This window comes from Varroa destructor, unplaced genomic scaffold (genome assembly GCF_002443255.2).
Source record: "Varroa destructor unplaced genomic scaffold, Vdes_3.0 BEIS01000006.1, whole genome shotgun sequence".
NCBI classification, from domain to species: Eukaryota; Metazoa; Arthropoda; class Arachnida; order Mesostigmata; family Varroidae; genus Varroa; species Varroa destructor.
The window spans coordinates 10,070,991-10,088,190 of record NW_019211459.1 but is presented as its reverse complement, the minus strand read 5'-3'; the positions used below and the strand labels follow the sequence as shown (position 1 = coordinate 10,088,190).

The 17,200-nt window shown below is 38.1% G+C and overlaps 2 protein-coding genes across 8 annotated transcripts in view; one reads left to right on the top strand and one right to left on the bottom strand.

Moving 5' to 3' along the window:
- The first annotated feature begins 117 nt into the window (after window positions 1-117).
- Window positions 118-3,234, top strand: LOC111253491 (transmembrane emp24 domain-containing protein 2-like). The gene is made up of 4 exons (XM_022812944.2): window positions 118-562; window positions 1,520-1,706; window positions 1,996-2,189; window positions 2,820-3,234. The coding sequence occupies exons 1-4, from the start codon at window positions 374-376 to the stop codon at window positions 2,862-2,864; spliced, it is 615 nt and encodes a 204-aa protein (XP_022668679.1). The 5' UTR covers window positions 118-373; the 3' UTR covers window positions 2,865-3,234.
- Window positions 3,235-4,282: 1,048 nt separating this feature from the next.
- Window positions 4,283-17,200, bottom strand: part of LOC111253490 (alkylglycerol monooxygenase) — a 15,565-nt gene continuing 2,647 nt past the window's right edge. For 3 of the 7 annotated variants that reach the window (XM_086993311.1, XM_086993312.1, XM_022812943.2), the window contains exons 2-13: window positions 12,217-12,336; window positions 11,497-11,544; window positions 10,892-11,006; window positions 10,349-10,554; window positions 10,038-10,104; window positions 9,488-9,567; window positions 8,923-9,034; window positions 8,465-8,544; window positions 8,132-8,257; window positions 7,707-7,789; window positions 7,218-7,320; window positions 4,283-6,663 (exon numbers count right to left, since the gene is read on the bottom strand). In XM_086993311.1, coding sequence (XP_086849437.1) covers window positions 6,472-6,663; window positions 7,218-7,320; window positions 7,707-7,789; window positions 8,132-8,257; window positions 8,465-8,544; window positions 8,923-9,034; window positions 9,488-9,567; window positions 10,038-10,104; window positions 10,349-10,554; window positions 10,892-11,006; window positions 11,497-11,544; window positions 12,217-12,336 — 1,332 coding nt within the window. In that variant the 3' untranslated portion in view covers window positions 4,283-6,471. Of the gene's footprint in view, window positions 6,664-7,217; window positions 7,321-7,706; window positions 7,790-8,131; window positions 8,258-8,464; window positions 8,545-8,922; window positions 9,035-9,487; window positions 9,568-10,037; window positions 10,105-10,348; window positions 10,555-10,891; window positions 11,007-11,496; window positions 11,545-12,216; window positions 12,337-13,875; window positions 17,185-17,200 lie in introns of those variants that run through there. The other 4 variants (XM_086993315.1, XM_022812940.2, XM_022812941.2 and 1 more) reach the window with 4 other exon arrangements.

The following is a 17,200-nucleotide window of genomic DNA, read 5'->3' as shown; positions in this document are numbered from 1 at the left end:
ATGCGTCCATTCAGGCAGGCAGAAGTGGTTGTGGTTGTGGTTGACATGGCTTAAACAGCCAGGCTGTATCTAGGGTTCAATACAGTCTTTGTTTATTGTTATTGATGCTAGTTTATATACGAGTTGCTCGTGCCTCTCTGCTACGGCTGCGGGTAGACAAGCTTAGCTCTATTTAGTCAGTGTGTAGTATCTACGTGGCAAAACAAGTTTTTTGTAAAGAAGCCTGTTGCGGCGGCACAGTCACTCCTCAGTGGCTCTCACTCGACACTTGTGAGCCTCGCAACTAGTTTCTACCGCATGTAACGGTAAAAGCAATACCTGCAGCGTATCAGTGGATTCGATTCGTGAACGAAATTGATCAGTAGCAACGCAAATGAATTTGTTTGTTATACAAGCAGTGACAGCTGTCTGTCTTCTAGTTAATGCGGTGGTCGTCGATGGATACTTCATCGTGGTGGATGCGCACTCTGAAGAGTGCTTTCACGATCGCGTAGTCAAAGGCACGAAGATGGGTTTGACGTTTGAAGTTGCCGAGGGCGGGTTTCTTGACATCGACGTAAAGGTTTGTAGTCCGCAAGAAAATAAACGTGGGGGACGCATATGGTTTCGTTCACGCCGTCATGACGTGCATATTTGACTGCGCCGCAGATATCGTCCGACGTATCTCCGAGACTATTTTCAAATATTACATTTATTATGTACACAATCTTTGCCACTAAGTATAACCTTGCCTTTTATAGATTTCCGGTTCGATTTTTGCAACATTCAGCGGCATGGGAGAACTTAGGAATGTCGCAACCCACGTTGAATACATCTTTACCATTCGGCTGTACATAGAACTATTTTTCCATATCCTTATACGAGTCTTTTATGAAATGCTGTCGGAATCGCTGCCATGAATCGAACTGATAAAAAGCTAACAATGAGTAACGTATGTTTCTTAGTCTGACTTCTACGGTAGCAGGCTATATTATCCTTTTCAATTTTATAATTGTTCCGGTTCACATGGGCTTTTATGGGTGGTTGCGCATTACGTGTGGTTATGTCTTGTAAAGATGCAGTTTTGAAAGGATAAGGTTGATTTTGAGTATTTTTTTTTTTCCAAAATACGTTTAGCTTCGTCGATTAAGGTAACGTTCATGTTTTAAGCTTGAGGAACACGCATAGTTTGAATCAGTCTAAACTCAGTTTTTAATCGTAGCTTTCATACTATGAACCAAGTCCGCCAAACTTTGCAGAAACATATAAGTATTTTGCCCGCTACATTGTGTCATTAAGCAAACTCTCGCTATTTGCCAGTTTTCTAATCTAACAAACGTTTTTCCATTTGTTCCGAGGCGACTTTTTGACTTCAGAGAAATCAGCATTGACTTCGGCATTCTGTTTTTAACAAGAAAGTATGCAGTGTTGCCTAATGTTTATTGAAGTTCGATAGAGCGTCCAACGTATTTTAAATACGCTAGAGGCGATTAAAGCTTTTGTTGCAACGCTAAAAACCTTATGCATTTGTCGATTACAGATAACCGGTCCAGATGAAAAGGTTGTCTACAACGGTGAACGCGAATCGTCGAACAAATACACGTTCGCTGCATATATGGATGGCGTGTACAAATATTGCTTTAGTAATGCCATGAGTACTATGACTCCGAAAACCGTCATGTTTACGATGGATATTGGCGAGGAGCCAAAAAAAGCTGATGGTAAAGGTATGGAAAGCCGTTGTCAATATCGTTTATATTAGTCGTGGCTAAAAACGTGTTTAGAAAAAGTACGAAGATAATAAAACTGTGTGATTTTGTCAATTCTGATAGTTTATAGAGATAATCGGGCAATGGCTGCAGATTCTTAGTTTATATCTTAGTGAAATTCAGATCGTTAGTAGTTTCCTATGGTTTCACACACAGATTTCACCTGTTATTTGATTCCCCCATCTCACACTACCCATCAATACTTGGATGAGTATTGAGTAAATATCTTTGTGTTTACTGTCAATAGACGGTCAAGGAGAAAACAAACTTGAGGACATGATCAGTGAGCTGCATACGGCAATGACAGGTGTCAAACATGAGCAGGAGTACATGATGATCCGAGACCGGATTCATCGGTCAATCTCAGAGTCAACCAATTCGCGCGTAGTCATTTGGGCGTTCTTTGAGAATCTCATCATCATCGCCATGACACTGGGACAGGTTGGTTCTAAGTCGACGTACTGTGACGCAGCTAGGTAAAGGGTTTATTGTTGCAAACTATTATTGATAGTATAGTTCTTTCATATGTCCCCGCTCAGATCCAAAGCATTAGAGATTATTGGAGCTATAAGCTTCAACCTATCTGCCCGCAGATCCGTATTAGATCTAGGAAAACAATAGATAACGTGCAATTGCTGCATTATCTCCGGAAATCGAATCTTATTTGAATTTCAACTCGGATCTCTGCGCGTCCTATTACGGCCTTCGGGAAACACATTATCACTAGGTCACCCTAAAAACGAAGATGGCAATAGTTATTATTTTTCTTTTCCCAGTGCCTTTGTTTTAACAAGCTGTGGTGACGGATTTTAGCTTTTTCCATTTGGAGTTCACATGTAAGTGTGCTCTGTTAGACTTCTAAATTCGCCATTGGAACTATTCTTATGATTACGCATTGTCAATTGTCACTTGTGGAAGTGACACATTCCTTGAAATTGTTTCTATTTTATATATCTATAATAATAATAATAATAATAATGAATCTATTGATCTAACTGGCTAAAGGAGGTTGCTAGATATTAGCAAAAAACTAACAGACTTGGATGTTAATCTTGTTTTTCCGTATTATAGGTTTACTACTTGAAACGAATTTTTGAGGTGAGGCGTGTCGTCTAAAGACATCTATATACTATTAAATGTCGTTGAAGTACTGAAATGTCCAATCATCAGTATCGATCGTCCGGACATCTCCAAGACCTCGCGCGATAACTTAAAAATGGTCGAGGGCAATGATTTGTAAAGGTGGGATAGGGTGCAATGGATGCAGTGAGTAGAAGTGTTTTTCTTCAGTTATTTTTAGCGACAAAGCGACTTATCGAAAACTGCTGAAAATTATGTGGAAAAGGAAACTCAATGAATGAATGGCCTGAAGTAGCCGAGTAAATACCTTTTAGGTGTGCACAGCACGCTAGTGGTATCCACAGCATAAATGGTCGTGAATGTGATCTGAATAAATATACATTGAGTATTTATTATACAAGACAAAGTGTTCTTGATTCCAAATTGCGATTCCGATGCTGCAGTAGTTAAACTGAAGGAGTTATCTGGCAGACAATTATTGAAACTATTATTTTTTATTTAATCTTGTCATTAAATCCCAGAAAACAAGTTAGAACAAAAAGCAGGGATAGTCAATGAGCTTTACTAACCATTATTTGCTGTATATATGGAGGTACCAATACATTAGCGCGCATGATGGTGTTTTCGTATTCATGGCGTATTTTCAATAAGTCTGAATATTTTTTTGCGCTTGAGCCGTCCTTTCTTTGGCGTTTACAACTAGGTAAAGATAGCAAAGTTTAGGGGTAGCTCATAAAGCCTAAATAATAATAACATAATGGGGTTACAAAGCGGGATGAAGTTCTATTCAAGCAAAACCGATAGTCTTAGTAAAGAGAAACATCGTCGCAGTTCAGAGTTATCGCTTTGCAAAAGTTCCATTTGCCGTTCCGAAATAATCTCTCGAATGCAAGCTTGCTGATTATGATCAACCGTATTTGGGGTTCATCCGATAAGGTCAACTAAATGCACGTAAAGCGGTGCTATTTGGTCTGGAGATAATGTTACAATGTCATGCGTATTTCTCCATTTTTAAAAATCAATGAGATAGGGCCGAACAGTGATTAATTACTTTGTATGCAGTTTTGTTTCTCCTTCCTTACAAGTTCACCTTAACCAGATGTCGTACTCTTTACCGTGCAAGCTTTGAGGAAATTACTCTAAAAATATTGCTTCTATAGTTCTAACTGTTAATGTTATTTTTTGGTACTCTGAGCGATATATATTTAAGACATCGTCATCGTATGTAGTATTTTCTTTTTCTCTTTGAATTGCTCTTACCGAATTACTCTTAACTAATTTTCTGAGCGATACAATGGGTGCTTAATAGTTCATTATATTTTACTTTAATGGTTAAAACTTCACTTGATAGATACTCAGCATCGATTGTTGCCTGCTCTTATCTTTAATTATACGACTTAATTCTATAATAAACAAATTAGAATTATTTGCGATTTATTATTTATGACACCATGTGAGTGTTCAGTGCACCAGTTTATTTTACCTCTTTCATGTACCGTAAGTTGAGGTAGCGTTATGAGGGTGCGATTGATTTTTATTCATTATATTCTGAAGACAGCATAAAACAGCTACGTAAATTTCCGAGTATAAAATGGGCTGCGAACTAGGTCAATTCGAACGTTGCTTAGAGCTGCTAACACGTAACATATCGTTCGGATTTTTCTTTGAGCCCTTAACGACCGGACCTTCTAACCTAATTGTTCAGCATACCTTCTGCGCACGATCGACAGGTGTGCAAACCTTAATCTGCTTCAAACTAGGGGAATGAGAGCTATATAACTGTAAGCGTCATGCTACCTACATCAATTTTTTTTTATTAATCCAAACATAAAATGGCAGGAAACATTTACATTGGAGCTATGCATGACTTTGCAGGTAGCCTTAACTACGCTGCGGTCACTGAGGACTTAACTATGAGATTTTTTAGATTGGTTCTGGTCCTGGTCCTTGGCGGTTTAAATTAGTTTCAGTTATTCGTGAATTATTATTCTGCATATCAATTTTATTATCCGCTAATTAATATTGTGGTTATCAATCTCGATTATCCGCACATCAGTATTGGTCTACCGTAATACTTTCAAATTACAAATGCAAGCACGATGATCGAGCCTACAAAATTTTACTAGGAAGCTTTTATTAAGGAACGGTCACGTCAGATCAGCAGAAAGATTCAAAATTGATTCCCTTAATAAAGCATTCGTTTAGAATATCTACTGGGTAGATCAAGGATTCGAAGTCACAGTCAATCACAGCCAGTGTGATGGTTAACAATAAACATGACTTTTGTTGATCTATTTGAAATACTACATAAATAGACCCGTATATCATGCCCTAGTGCACTTATAAACATGCAAATAATGCATGACGTTCAATTTTGAAATTAAACCAGGGTCACTCCATAAAGTACAATTTTCTGTAAATTTCTACAAAGGCTTTTGGCCTGTTGTCCACCCAAAATTTAATTTTATTGGGACTTTTTGCGTGCAGCGTACTTAAACATACATCTGACGATTTCGTTTGACATACTGTTATTGCAGAAAGAGTGTTTTGGAAACGACTAGTCTGTAGCTTAGAACTCAAGCTGAAACTGCGATTGAATAAACGTGACTATCATGAACACATTTCTACCGCATACGAAAAAATTCCGTTCAAGTATTTGCTGTCGTTTAGATATAGCCTTAGAAATAAAGCATTTAAACAATTCTCAATTTAGACGCGCCGTTTTGTGTATAGACGAGAAACGAACGATTAGTTTTAAAATAAACAAATATCACTGTAATTTAGAAAGAGAATAAGTGCGCACTATGTGTCCGCTCTTCCACTTTGCAAAATAAAACTATCGACTATATATAGTGATATAGTTTGTTTCAAAACCAGCTTTTTACTGTTTGCCATGAAAATCCAAGTCTGAAAACGTTAGATCTGAAGAAAAAGTTGGAGTTTGAGGATCTAGTGCCTCAACGATGTCATGTTTTCTCGTACCTAGTAGGGTATAAAATGCTCGGTTGCTTTTGAGAGCAATGTTTTTGCAAGGACTTTTTTTTTTACTGGACTATCCTTTTTTTGAAAATATGGTACGAAAAAGGGCAGAACACAGTGTTTGTCCCGACCCCAGAAAGTTGTCCGCGGATCGAACTATTCGAAACCAATTCTGGAACACAGTTTAAAATCACAACTTGTTACCAACCGAAGAAAAACTAATCTTATATCATAGACAACATTTACCAACAGTTTCTATAAACCTAAATTTCGTATCTGCATTGACCTAGTGGTCTAATAATTGGTTCGAATACTTACTACTAAACAGCATTCTGATTCCCACTGGTGTGTTAATAACCGTTTTCGCTTATCTAAGTAAGCAATAAATGTTTGTTTTAAACAGGCGGACACGTGTGGAAATACTACGCACAGCAATCATCGAACGGAGACATAAGTATAGCCAACGTCATTTTTTTTTCTTTTTATCTTCTTACACGTAATGCTGTTGTGGATCCGCCTCGGCTGGCTGTCGGCCAGCACTCGGAGTTCTATATTATTTATAATTTAACAAGAATAACATTTGTCAAGTAGCTCTTCCAATTAAATATCAAAAATGTAACGATACAAACATTTCGTTGAAAAGTGTCATATTGTTACTGGTTTGTTAATCTTGTTTGCGTTGTTCCTTCGACATTTCTTGTGTGACCTCGCGGCCAAATTTGATGACGTTTGATACCTCCTCATGTTGTCTCGTTGCTTTCTCTCCTTGGTTTCTGTAATACGAGTAGATAGCAACGAAAGCGCAGACTATCCCAGATACCGCGGTAAGTGCATACGATATCGATATGAGTGATTCCTGAAAGTAGAAATGCGTTCAGGGTATCGCTCAGTTAGTGTAATAGTAAATGTGACGCGCAACTCCTGGCCGATTCTTGCGTCAAATTCAATATATGCGATTGATTGCCTTTTACAATAAAAATGAGCAAATCTATTAATTTTTCAAAATGAATTTGACATCAATAATATATAAGTGAATTGTATCTACTGCCCTCAATTTCCTTCGAACTGGTGTCGTTGTCGTAATGTCAAAAATCACGATGCAGTTGCCGAAATATTGGACACGACATTTCTGTTTGATTATACTCCATTTCCTAATGGTCAGGTTTATTATTAATGTTAGAATGCTTGCCTACTAGACGTAGGAACACGTGGCAATCTAAGTCTAAATAATTTCGCGGTGGCTGGAGCCCGCCATCTGAAGCGATACCTAACGGTTCAGGTACCGTACGTAAAGCTGGAAATATCGTTTAACTCGACGCCTGTGGGCCGAATCATAGTTCGGCAGTTAGCGTTAAAAAGCAATAACTCAATAATAGAAAATTCTTCATGAACGGGATACGTATTGCTTACTTTAAGAGGCGTGGCGTGAGCAACAGAATACACCTCAAGAAATATGGGTCGCATGAGAATGAAAATGACGCAGCGTACGACCTCGAAGTGGGGAGCAAACCAGCTAAAGAACGTATCACAGGACATAAAAGGCGAACGCAGTTTAGTTTGTTAACTTATCGAAATGTCGAACACACAGAGTATATGCAGTTAAAATAATCGAACAGAAAGACGCAAACCTTGTAAGTGGCCACTTCGGATAACTATAAGTTTGCATATCCTACTGCGAGATATTAATTAGGGCTTCCCTGTGACATTTTCGAAGGCTCATATGTTTAGTTGTGATCACTCAAAGTGATATTGATTATTATCATGCAAAAGTCATAAATTAGATGTACTGATATCATCCTATTAATAAGGGGTATTAACGCTTATGGTGAAGTTATACGCTACAATAAAAATCAAGCTGGAACAAATAAATGTTTAGTAGTAATTGCTTTCATTACGCACCGCTTATCAAAGATAAATCCAAGCGCCTCGAGGAACGCGTACATATAAACAAGGATAAACACCAGCGAACTCCGATGCATATCCTATAATATAGGTAATCCATCAAGGACACAAAAACGAAGCTTTGAATATGGAACAGATTCTATGGGACAAACTTTAATCTCACATACCAATAGACATCCGAAATCTCCTCAAAGTTTACTTCGACCTAAGACAATGTCTCAGTCCATTAAGGGCTATAAGGTCTACTAATTTTATGGCAATTCAGTAGTACAAGCGTTTCTGATAGAAGTCGCATGTAGAAGTTATTTATTCAAGTATCCTATAAAGATTTCCAGCCGCCGGCTTACCTCTTGAGATCAAAAGGCACTCACGGCGGAAGAGCGCATAGGAGAGAAATATTGTGTTTTTAACGAACTACATACGTGGTAGTACTGCACCACCTCTCCGTAAACAGCGGCAAAGGGGGCAAATTGAAGCCAAGTGTAACCGACCCAGAATAACGAAATTTGCGCCCGGAAACGAGGTCGCTCGGGTTTGGTAGGTGGTACCTGAAAGAACACGGTATGAGTTCCCTGTGCATGTTACGCAAATCGCTGTCCAACGAAATAGACGCTGTTTATATTGAGGTAATAAAGTCGTTTTCGCTCATTACGAATTTTTAGCCTCAAAACGTTTATGATTGACGATCAGTCATTATTTCAATATATACGATAGTTTGTTTGATGGGATTTTATGTCTATAAGCGAAGTAGTTACTTTGTGGGTCCATCCTGTCCAAGGTGAACCGGGTTCCCAGCCTGGCCCTTTTATTATCGAGTAAAGTTTATTCCGATATCCTGAAAAAAAACCATAAAAACGGCTATTTGGTTTGATTTCAGGTGCTGTAACCAGCCCGACGCAGTCAGTTGAGAATATCCACAGAATCGTTAGATACGTACTATACATTTTTGTCAAAAAGTTATACAATTGTCTACGTAGCTGTTGTTTTCACTCGGTTACTCTGTTATAAACCAGTATAATTTTCGAATTTAGATATTAGGCATAGTCAAATCTTGCCGCCAAACAGTAGGGTTCATAGTGCTACTATCTCAGAATTAATTCCATTTTGAGTTAACGAAAATCAAGCTCCTTGAGAACAGGCAGCTGACGGTGACCCTATTATTTACTGACTAATACTGGTTAACTTATTATTTGACAAGTGTCTTTAACTTTACCTTCTCGATCTCGTACATTCCGATAAATTTCGCGAAATTGATGCAGTTGAATGTAGAAGGTATCGAAGGTGTTAATTTGTTTTGTAATTCCATACGAAGGCGTCTCTTCTTCCTACACGTAGAGGCATTAAAAATCGAGATAGACAGAGATTCCCTCTGGAAATGTTGGTATGGCTAGTAGTACAAAATAATAGTACTGAAAGCTCAATATAACGCTCGATTGCTAACGAACTATGGTAGAATGCACTATGCACGTGTACGTCCTACGAGCCATATAACTAACTTCATCATACATACAAACAAAACAATGTAAATATATATATAGTATAACAGTGATGCTTAATATGAAATCCAATAAGTAACGATTTGTCTCTTGTTTAGACCATATATATATATATATATATTGATGTTTCTGAATGACACATATACTCGTATAGGTGCATGCAATTCCAAAAATATAAATTCGCAGTTCTCTCTCTGTATATTAACACCGGCGTATAATTTCAAGTGCTAATCATGATCGACCCTGTTTCCTAATTTAAGTTTTTTTATCGTTATACAGTACCTCCTGATATGTACCGAATAGACGGTCCCAAATCACAAGAAATCCGCCGTAGTTGCGGTCAAGGTATTTGGTGTTTCTTCCTGAAAAATTGAAAACCAGGAACAGCGTTGGGACTCATCTAAGCGATCCAATCAGCAACAACATGGTTCATCATTTTCAGGCCTGGCCGTCAAGCTTCTCAATGGTGTGTTTGTTCAGCGTGAAGATATTAGATAGTAATTACTCTTCGCTCATGTTTGAAATACGAGTCTTCTGTCTCTGCAGTGATACGTTTCCTATTTGGTTTTAGAAAGAACTAGTTTTTTTTTCTAGAACCACTGACCGCGTCCTGCTACGGCGACCAGTCTGACAAAGTTTTTCTCAATGAAAGTAACTGAATCTCCCCTGAGGTACAACTGACCTTCACGTTAAATGATTTCAATGTATAAAATTATCCACCAAAAATGGTCCTCTTAGACAATAAATCCATGCGGGTGTGGATACGCGCGTACTAATAATCCAAATACAGTGTATAGAAAAATTCCTGTAACATATTAGCTTCGAAACTTACCATGATGAACACGGTGGTGACTTGGGGTGATGAAAATCCATTCTATTGGGCCGAGTTTCGGGCAGTACTAGGACCAGAATTAATTAGGAATCAAATATACGTAAGCAAATAATCTTGCATATGCATTGTTACTATTTAAAACTAGACAAACACAATAAAGCACTTTTATGGTACACCCTATCATATATATGTTGGAGGCAGTTTTATTTAATCAACGTTAATAACAAGCCTGGTAAGGGAAGGTTAGGGTTTTAGAATGATTTGGCAAAACCAGTTGAATTTGTAAACCATTCCATTACTTATTTACTCACTTCGCTGTGTAACCAGAACTGAAATAGCAAATTCAATGTTTTATGAATGAAGCACACTTTCGTAGGTACGCCAAAGAGCGCGAGTGGCACGTAGATAAGGCCGAAGTGTACGAAGTCATGAAAGTGGGATAGTCGAAGTGATACTGATAAGTTGTACTCCTCTGATGAATGATGTACCTGATGCATCGCCCAGAACAAATGCACCTCTGCGGCGTAACGAAGCCCCGGAAAGAAAGATCAGCAGTTTTTTTAAGAGGCGTTTACAGATGAAGAATAATTTCTTTTGACTTGGGAGTGAGATAGCACAGCTATTTATCGACTGCACGTATATATTCGTGCTAAATAGTTAATGGAAGAAATGGTTCAAACATGGTTCTGATGTAAAAAATGTTCCTCGGAGTGGTCTGTCGGCCGATTTGCAGAAAACTATGATTAATTAAAGCCAAGCAAGACCGACAGGTGAGCAGCGACGATCTCTCCAGTCAACTAAACAACTTTTCGGCAACCCATATTATTGCAGTGGCAGTGGCACTCTTATCTTACCGTGTCCCATTCTGTGGAAGACGTAGAAACACAAATCGAAGAAAATTGCTCCAAATATCCAAGTGTCCCACTGGTCCCAACGTGACGCATCGATCCAATGCCACCTATTGTAAACCTGTGTCATTTTAACATAATTCTGTGTTACTTGATTATGTGTGAATACCTAACGTTCACATTTCATTCTAAACAGCAAAGGCATTCCTTGTAGTGCACTTAGGTATGATTAATGTTAAATGTTCGCTTCGTTTATTGGAACAAACGATAGTCCAGCCAGGCAAAATGACTACGGGGAGGCTCAATACAAACGGATTCAGTAAAATCATAGGGAAATAATTTCAGAAATGTTTTCCTCACAATGTTTACAATATAAAAAACACGCAAAAGACTGTGAAGCTAATGAGAATCTTTGCCGGTTTCTTCAAAGTGAATCAAGCTCTGCTAAGTTCGTTGAAGAAGATTACATATTCGCAATTTAATTCATTAACTAAAAAGGAAATAAGCAGTGACAATGGCAGTGAGAAAAAAAATATGGTATTCATCGGTCATTTATGCAAAAGTAACTAAAGGGCATCTTTTACACGTTGTTTCGCTGTGTAGATATTTACCTGGTCATACAGGTAGAATTCACCAAGACCGACGATAAGTCGTATGACCTATGAATCGTACAACAATGAATAACGTCTCCTTAAGTACAATTTCACTCCAGCAATATGAATAAGTTTAAGTTGACTCTATTTGAACACCCTGCGTGTGCTTTTTTATAAGATCTGTCTCAAGAGGAGGGCTCAAGGCCTTTGTACTGTTCATTTCAAATAGTAAACAAAAGTAGACCACAATTCATCAAAACAATGTTATATAATGTTCTTTCTTTAAAAATTTAAGAACAGCTGGTGTCGTTTTTCCAACGTATATAATCGATTTAGCTCCAGGGAAATTCGAAGAAGAGACCTGTTAACGCTAATACGCGCATCGAATCTTGTTTTAAGATTACATCGTTGTGGTACCAATTTTGCCCCGAACATCGTTCTCCTTTCGTAAAATTGCTTAAAAAATAATTTACAACTGTGTCCATACTGTCTTTTTTAAGATAGGTTACACGAAGGGTTATTTTGTCCTATTTAGTTATTGCGTTTTATAAGAAGTTCTGTGTGTTTCCTATATAATACAAATTACTTCGAACGAGATGTACTGACAGATTAAAAGCGATGGTTATCATCGTTGACCTTATGTCAGCTCTGTGTGAAAATGGTTTAAAGGTATTTTGAATAGTAGGTAATAATTGTCGAATTTATTGTACCTGTTATATAGATAACGGCGGTACGTACCTGCATGATCATACCTTGACCAACGTTGACGATTACCTCAGATGGATGAAGAATCTTTCGTCCGACAATTAGAAGGAAAATGCCCTGAATAATAATAAGGTTGCGAAATGCCGGTACGGTCTGTTCAAACAAAAGAACAAAAATTTCATAGATTTCGCATAAACGAATTTTCTTCCGACAATATATACAATTTTCAAACTAAGTATTGACGAGCAATGCTGAATAGATTAGTTGATGTTACAAGCCCTCATTTTTCAGCTCATTGAACCGAGAAAGCTCTTTCTTTATGCAGCTTTCTATTTATGTAGAAATAGCAAAAAAAAGCAACATTGGAATCAGTCGTTAATTATTAACAATCTAATTAGTTTCCTAAAAAATATTTCCGCGACAGATATCATTGTACACGATGATAGCTTTAGCTATTCTAGTTGTTCGGAGAATAGGCCCATGTTTCTAAGCTGTCACACAAAGTTGTTCAGGCCTTTACATCGCACACGGATAACGGGATACGAGAAGAGTACGGGGTATTAGACCAGTACGCAAAAAGAAGACGATTTCTATGTTACGCAAATAAAAGTTCTTAAAATTCAAATAAAAAAGTAGAAAGAAAAGTTAATAAATTTTTTTTTAAATCTGCTTGTGAATTCAGTTAATTGTTTTTCAGAAGGGTCGTTAGGCTAAGGTAGTTTCTGATAGCTATACTGTCAGGCTTTAGGTACATAGGGTAAGGATACTAATAGATCTTCTGGTTCAAAGTGGAAATTGCTTTCTTATTGTACGGCCACATAAGAGCTTTTGTTTTAGACTGGGAGCTCCACATCGAATAAAAATACCCAAATTACAATGAATTTTCAGTGGACAGCAAGGACTGCTGTAAACAACTCTATTCAAATAGAGTCGTATGATTCGGAAAGACATTTCCTTAACTTAATCTCTCTTCCTAGAATCGGAGCTAACTATTTTTGCACGATCTAAATCTCAAATCTAACGTTTGCTATAGCCATGATACTCCACATACAATTAACCAAATTGATTAATAATTTTACATTGTTGAAGTAGAAAACAATTAGAAATAAGTTCTAACGGGAAATTAGATGGTTTTTATAAAAAAAAAAGATATAATTTTTGTTAAAAATTGTTGACGAAAATATAATCTCTGCTACTCAACCTGTGACTACAATATCTATATATGCATTTCTTACCCACCGAAAGAACCCATACGATCCTAGAAAAATGGCAACGAGTAAAGTAGATATTGCATTCCAACATGTCACCTGATCACTTTTCTATAGCTGATTGACTGACTGGTGAGAAACTGGGTCTTTGCGATCTTTGGGTGCGTGTTGAGTTGCCTGATCAAGCGGAGGAGTCTACCAAACCCTTAGGACATATAGTCGAAGTCCTTATACGGAAAAGTTGAAATTGAAAGTAGTATGGATATTATTCAAGGTCATCAAATGCGCAGTAGCAGTATCTATGGCGATTTAGAGAAGTGTATAACTAGCAATTGCACTGAGCACTATTAAGTTTCGGTTGCTTTGAGCATGATCTAAGGAAACATTAAGAATATAAGTTGTTAATAACCTTGAAGCTCTACTTTTTATCGGCAAAAAAAACATTTATGTTAAAGTTTCAAAAAGGTAGCCTTCTTTTTCTCACCGTAATTTTTCAGTCATTTACTAGGCCTCTCTGCGCATCGCGTATTCAAAGCAGAGTTCCATGGTTATGTTTGGTACGACGATTCAACCCGGTTTCGTTAGCCTGTTCCATGCAGCATAACCACTTTAGGCACAATGTTATGTCAATAGGTTGTTCCTCGATTTTAAATAAAGTCATAGTCCTTGATCGATGATCAGAGGAAAGAACTACGATAAACCAATCGTTTCGTCTGTTTCTTGTCCCACTTACACCGTTACTGCTTTCAGGCCAGCTGATTTCATTTGAACCAGCACATAACTTCTTCCAGATCAGCCCGGAAAAGTAGGTGTTCATTAATATCCAGCTGTCACAAGCTATTTTCTCAAGGCTTACTTTGTACTATCTCGACACTTGCCCGTAAACGTTTCGTATTCATCAGCTGCTGGTTGTAGACCTGGGATAAGCTATCGCAGAGAGTGACGTTGTACAACCTAATCACTTGGGTACACCGCGTAATAATAACGTTACGTCAGAAACATTTTCTAATTTTCAGTAAAAACGTTACGGACAATGAAGCGCGGAACTGTCCAGTCGTTGTTGCTGCGTCGAATTTGACAAAAAAAAAACTTCGGCGAAATAATTAACGGTTTCACGTGGTGCCATGCTTGTCCTACCGCGTTACATGCGTAGGTTTACAAAAGCAGCAGTATGAACAACCGGTCCAAAGTAGTCTTACGGCACCCGTTGTTGGTAAACAGGCCTGCTTGCTTGTCGCCCAGTAAAAGTACTATTTACTGCCAAAACAATGCCATCTCTGGTTTGTTGGTTACGACTGCACAAGAGCATCGTTCGCATGCACTGAACAATCATTAAATGACAGATTTCACGAGTACACTTAAGAGTACATTTTTATTTATTCTAATCTATGAGTTTTAATAGTTATCGCGTATTAGATACGAAATTTCAGTCATTTTAGCGGTAACCTTTTGCGTTTAAGACCAGAGAAACAAAGTTCATCGCTACTACAAATGATAGCTTCATCGGCGTAGACACGACGAACGTGGAGAATTATTTAAATTACATCGCATGTGGACAAGCCGCAGTGAGGACGACGCTGTAGGTAGTAAACGGTGTGGTCAATCATTTTATTTTTTCTTTTATGTAACGTTTATAATAATAAAAAAGGAGTAGGAACGTCAAGTTACTATTATATTAATAAGTCCTATCACGTTACGACGCAGTGTAGTCTATTTTAACGTAGTAAACATATTGTTAGATGTAGGACAGGCCTCGTCGGTCCCTTTCTACATATTTCGTTAGATCCTAAAAAGCAAATACATTAACGTATTTCGACAAATTGCCATCTTTGTCAAGGACTTATCACCCTAATTTATTTGATACTCTACTGGGAAGCCGAGTGCAGAAGAAGCTACTTTTGATACCGGTATTGAATGCATTTGGAATTGAACCTAGGCGACTATTTTTATATAGTGATAAATTTCTATTGATTGCCATAAGCAATGCTCGTTATATATTTAAAAGTATTATTTCTTATTTGATCTACAAGAAATAAGAAACGACTTAAGTAGTATATATACAGATTGCAGACATCCATGGTTGACCCGCACAAATTAGAAGTTCGTTTACATTTATCGAATATAAAGTAACTAACTGATACGGTAACCAGTTCACTACTTCACACGTAAGACTTGATTCTGGGACTTCTGTGTCTCTGCCGTACGAAGAACTAGGCAGACAAAAAGAAGCCTGGTTATAGTGTTTCAGTGTCCTGCAATATATCAATTGACTTATTATATATACACATATATATATATAGAGGATAATTTCAGTATTTTTCCTAGAACTAAATGTGGAATTAGCGACAAACTTTGTGTTCCATGATGTCATGAATGAGATCTAGTTCGAATCGATCCTGCTGCTGCTGCTGCTGCTGCTGTTGCTGCTGCTGCTGCTGCTGCTGCTGCTGCTGCTGCTGCTGCTGCTGCTGCGTGCGAGTCTCTGTTCTAGTTGACAGGCCAGGATAATGAAAAAAACACTACAAACAGACACGTTCCGTTGAAGCTCATCTTGCTGCCGTGCTGTGATGGCGCTTAAATTTCGTTCGTCGCGCGAGACAGGGAAGCAAGTATGCATTTCCAAGAGTAAATCGTGCCGTTACAAAATCGACCCCCTGGGCGGGCGATGATATACAGCATGTCAACCACTGAATCCTTACTTTCATTTGCAGCTTCCGCGATCAGCAATGCCTCATATATTCTCCTGTGAGTGCGTCGCTGGGCGGGGCGAGCGAATTTACTTGAATACAAATTTTTTAAAGGCTTCACCCGTTACGGCTTTGTAGAAACATAGCATTAGCTTGAAATATCATAACATTCGCAGGCACAGTGGTGATGACAACAAATACGCTGGTGGCCGACCAAGCCACCGTTGCTTCTATCGCATTTTTGTGCGCGACAATTTAAATCACGTGATTCAGCGGTGAAATGGAGCCAAGGCTACTGGCTTGTTCTATGTTCTTTCGTTTTCGCGGACCTTTTATTGGAATAATGTTGGGTTTAAACATGTCACAGAGTCAACGTTGATTTATGTAAAGGATTCGCATCGCTAATTTTATTACGCCACCAGCGACGGGCCGGAAACGGGATGACTGAGGAACCTATTTAAATATAGATCATTGTCGCGTACTTCTAGAACATAGCCGTGATGGCTATCCAGTGGCTTCGTCGCCTAGCTATCTAAAACCATTCATCTGTATATATCATCCGCCAAAAGTATGCCCTCCTTAAATAAAAATTTTGAACGAATGTATTAACACAGCCATCAAAATGTTAGGCTGCTGGAAAAAGATGCGGTTTCTCGCGGCTTGTTGTATCTCTGAAAAACGTTCGTTACTAGCGGCGGCTGAAGACGCGCAATCAGACTTTAGCATGTCTGAGACATTTTGACAGTGACATTTGTTGACAGATGTCTGCTTTTGCATTACTAGATTTATTTACGTTTAGGTATTAGCGCGTCGAGCGAGTTCAGGCAAAGCCAGGATGTATTACTTAGCATCGGCGCTTTCTGCTGCTGTCGCCTGACTTCAGAGCTCGATGAACATTTGATTGCAAAACTAGACTTTTAAAAAAATTAAAAAGCTATAGAAGTATTGTTGTAAATAAATCATATGGAGTAGTACGGCAATGTAGATTAACCAGGTTGAAAATTGCTCAGTTTATCTGTAAATATTCCATCTGAGTGTTACTGAACCTACCTCGCCATTAAGCATTTAGCGTCCATCGTGTGAGAACGCTATGTCAAAGTTAAGGCTTACGTTTAGCTATTA

Bases quoted from the DNA above. Each gene is read 5' to 3' on its own strand.
- LOC111253491 (XM_022812944.2), top strand. From the start codon at position 374: ATGAATTTGTTTGTTATACAAGCAGTGACAGCTGTCTGTCTTCTAGTT. The intron at 1,707-1,995 runs GTATGGAAAGCC...TACTGTCAATAG, and splicing joins AAAAAAAGCTGATGGTAAAG to ACGGTCAAGGAGAAAACAAA. The intron at 2,190-2,819 runs GTTGGTTCTAAG...TCCGTATTATAG, and splicing joins TCGCCATGACACTGGGACAG to GTTTACTACTTGAAACGAAT.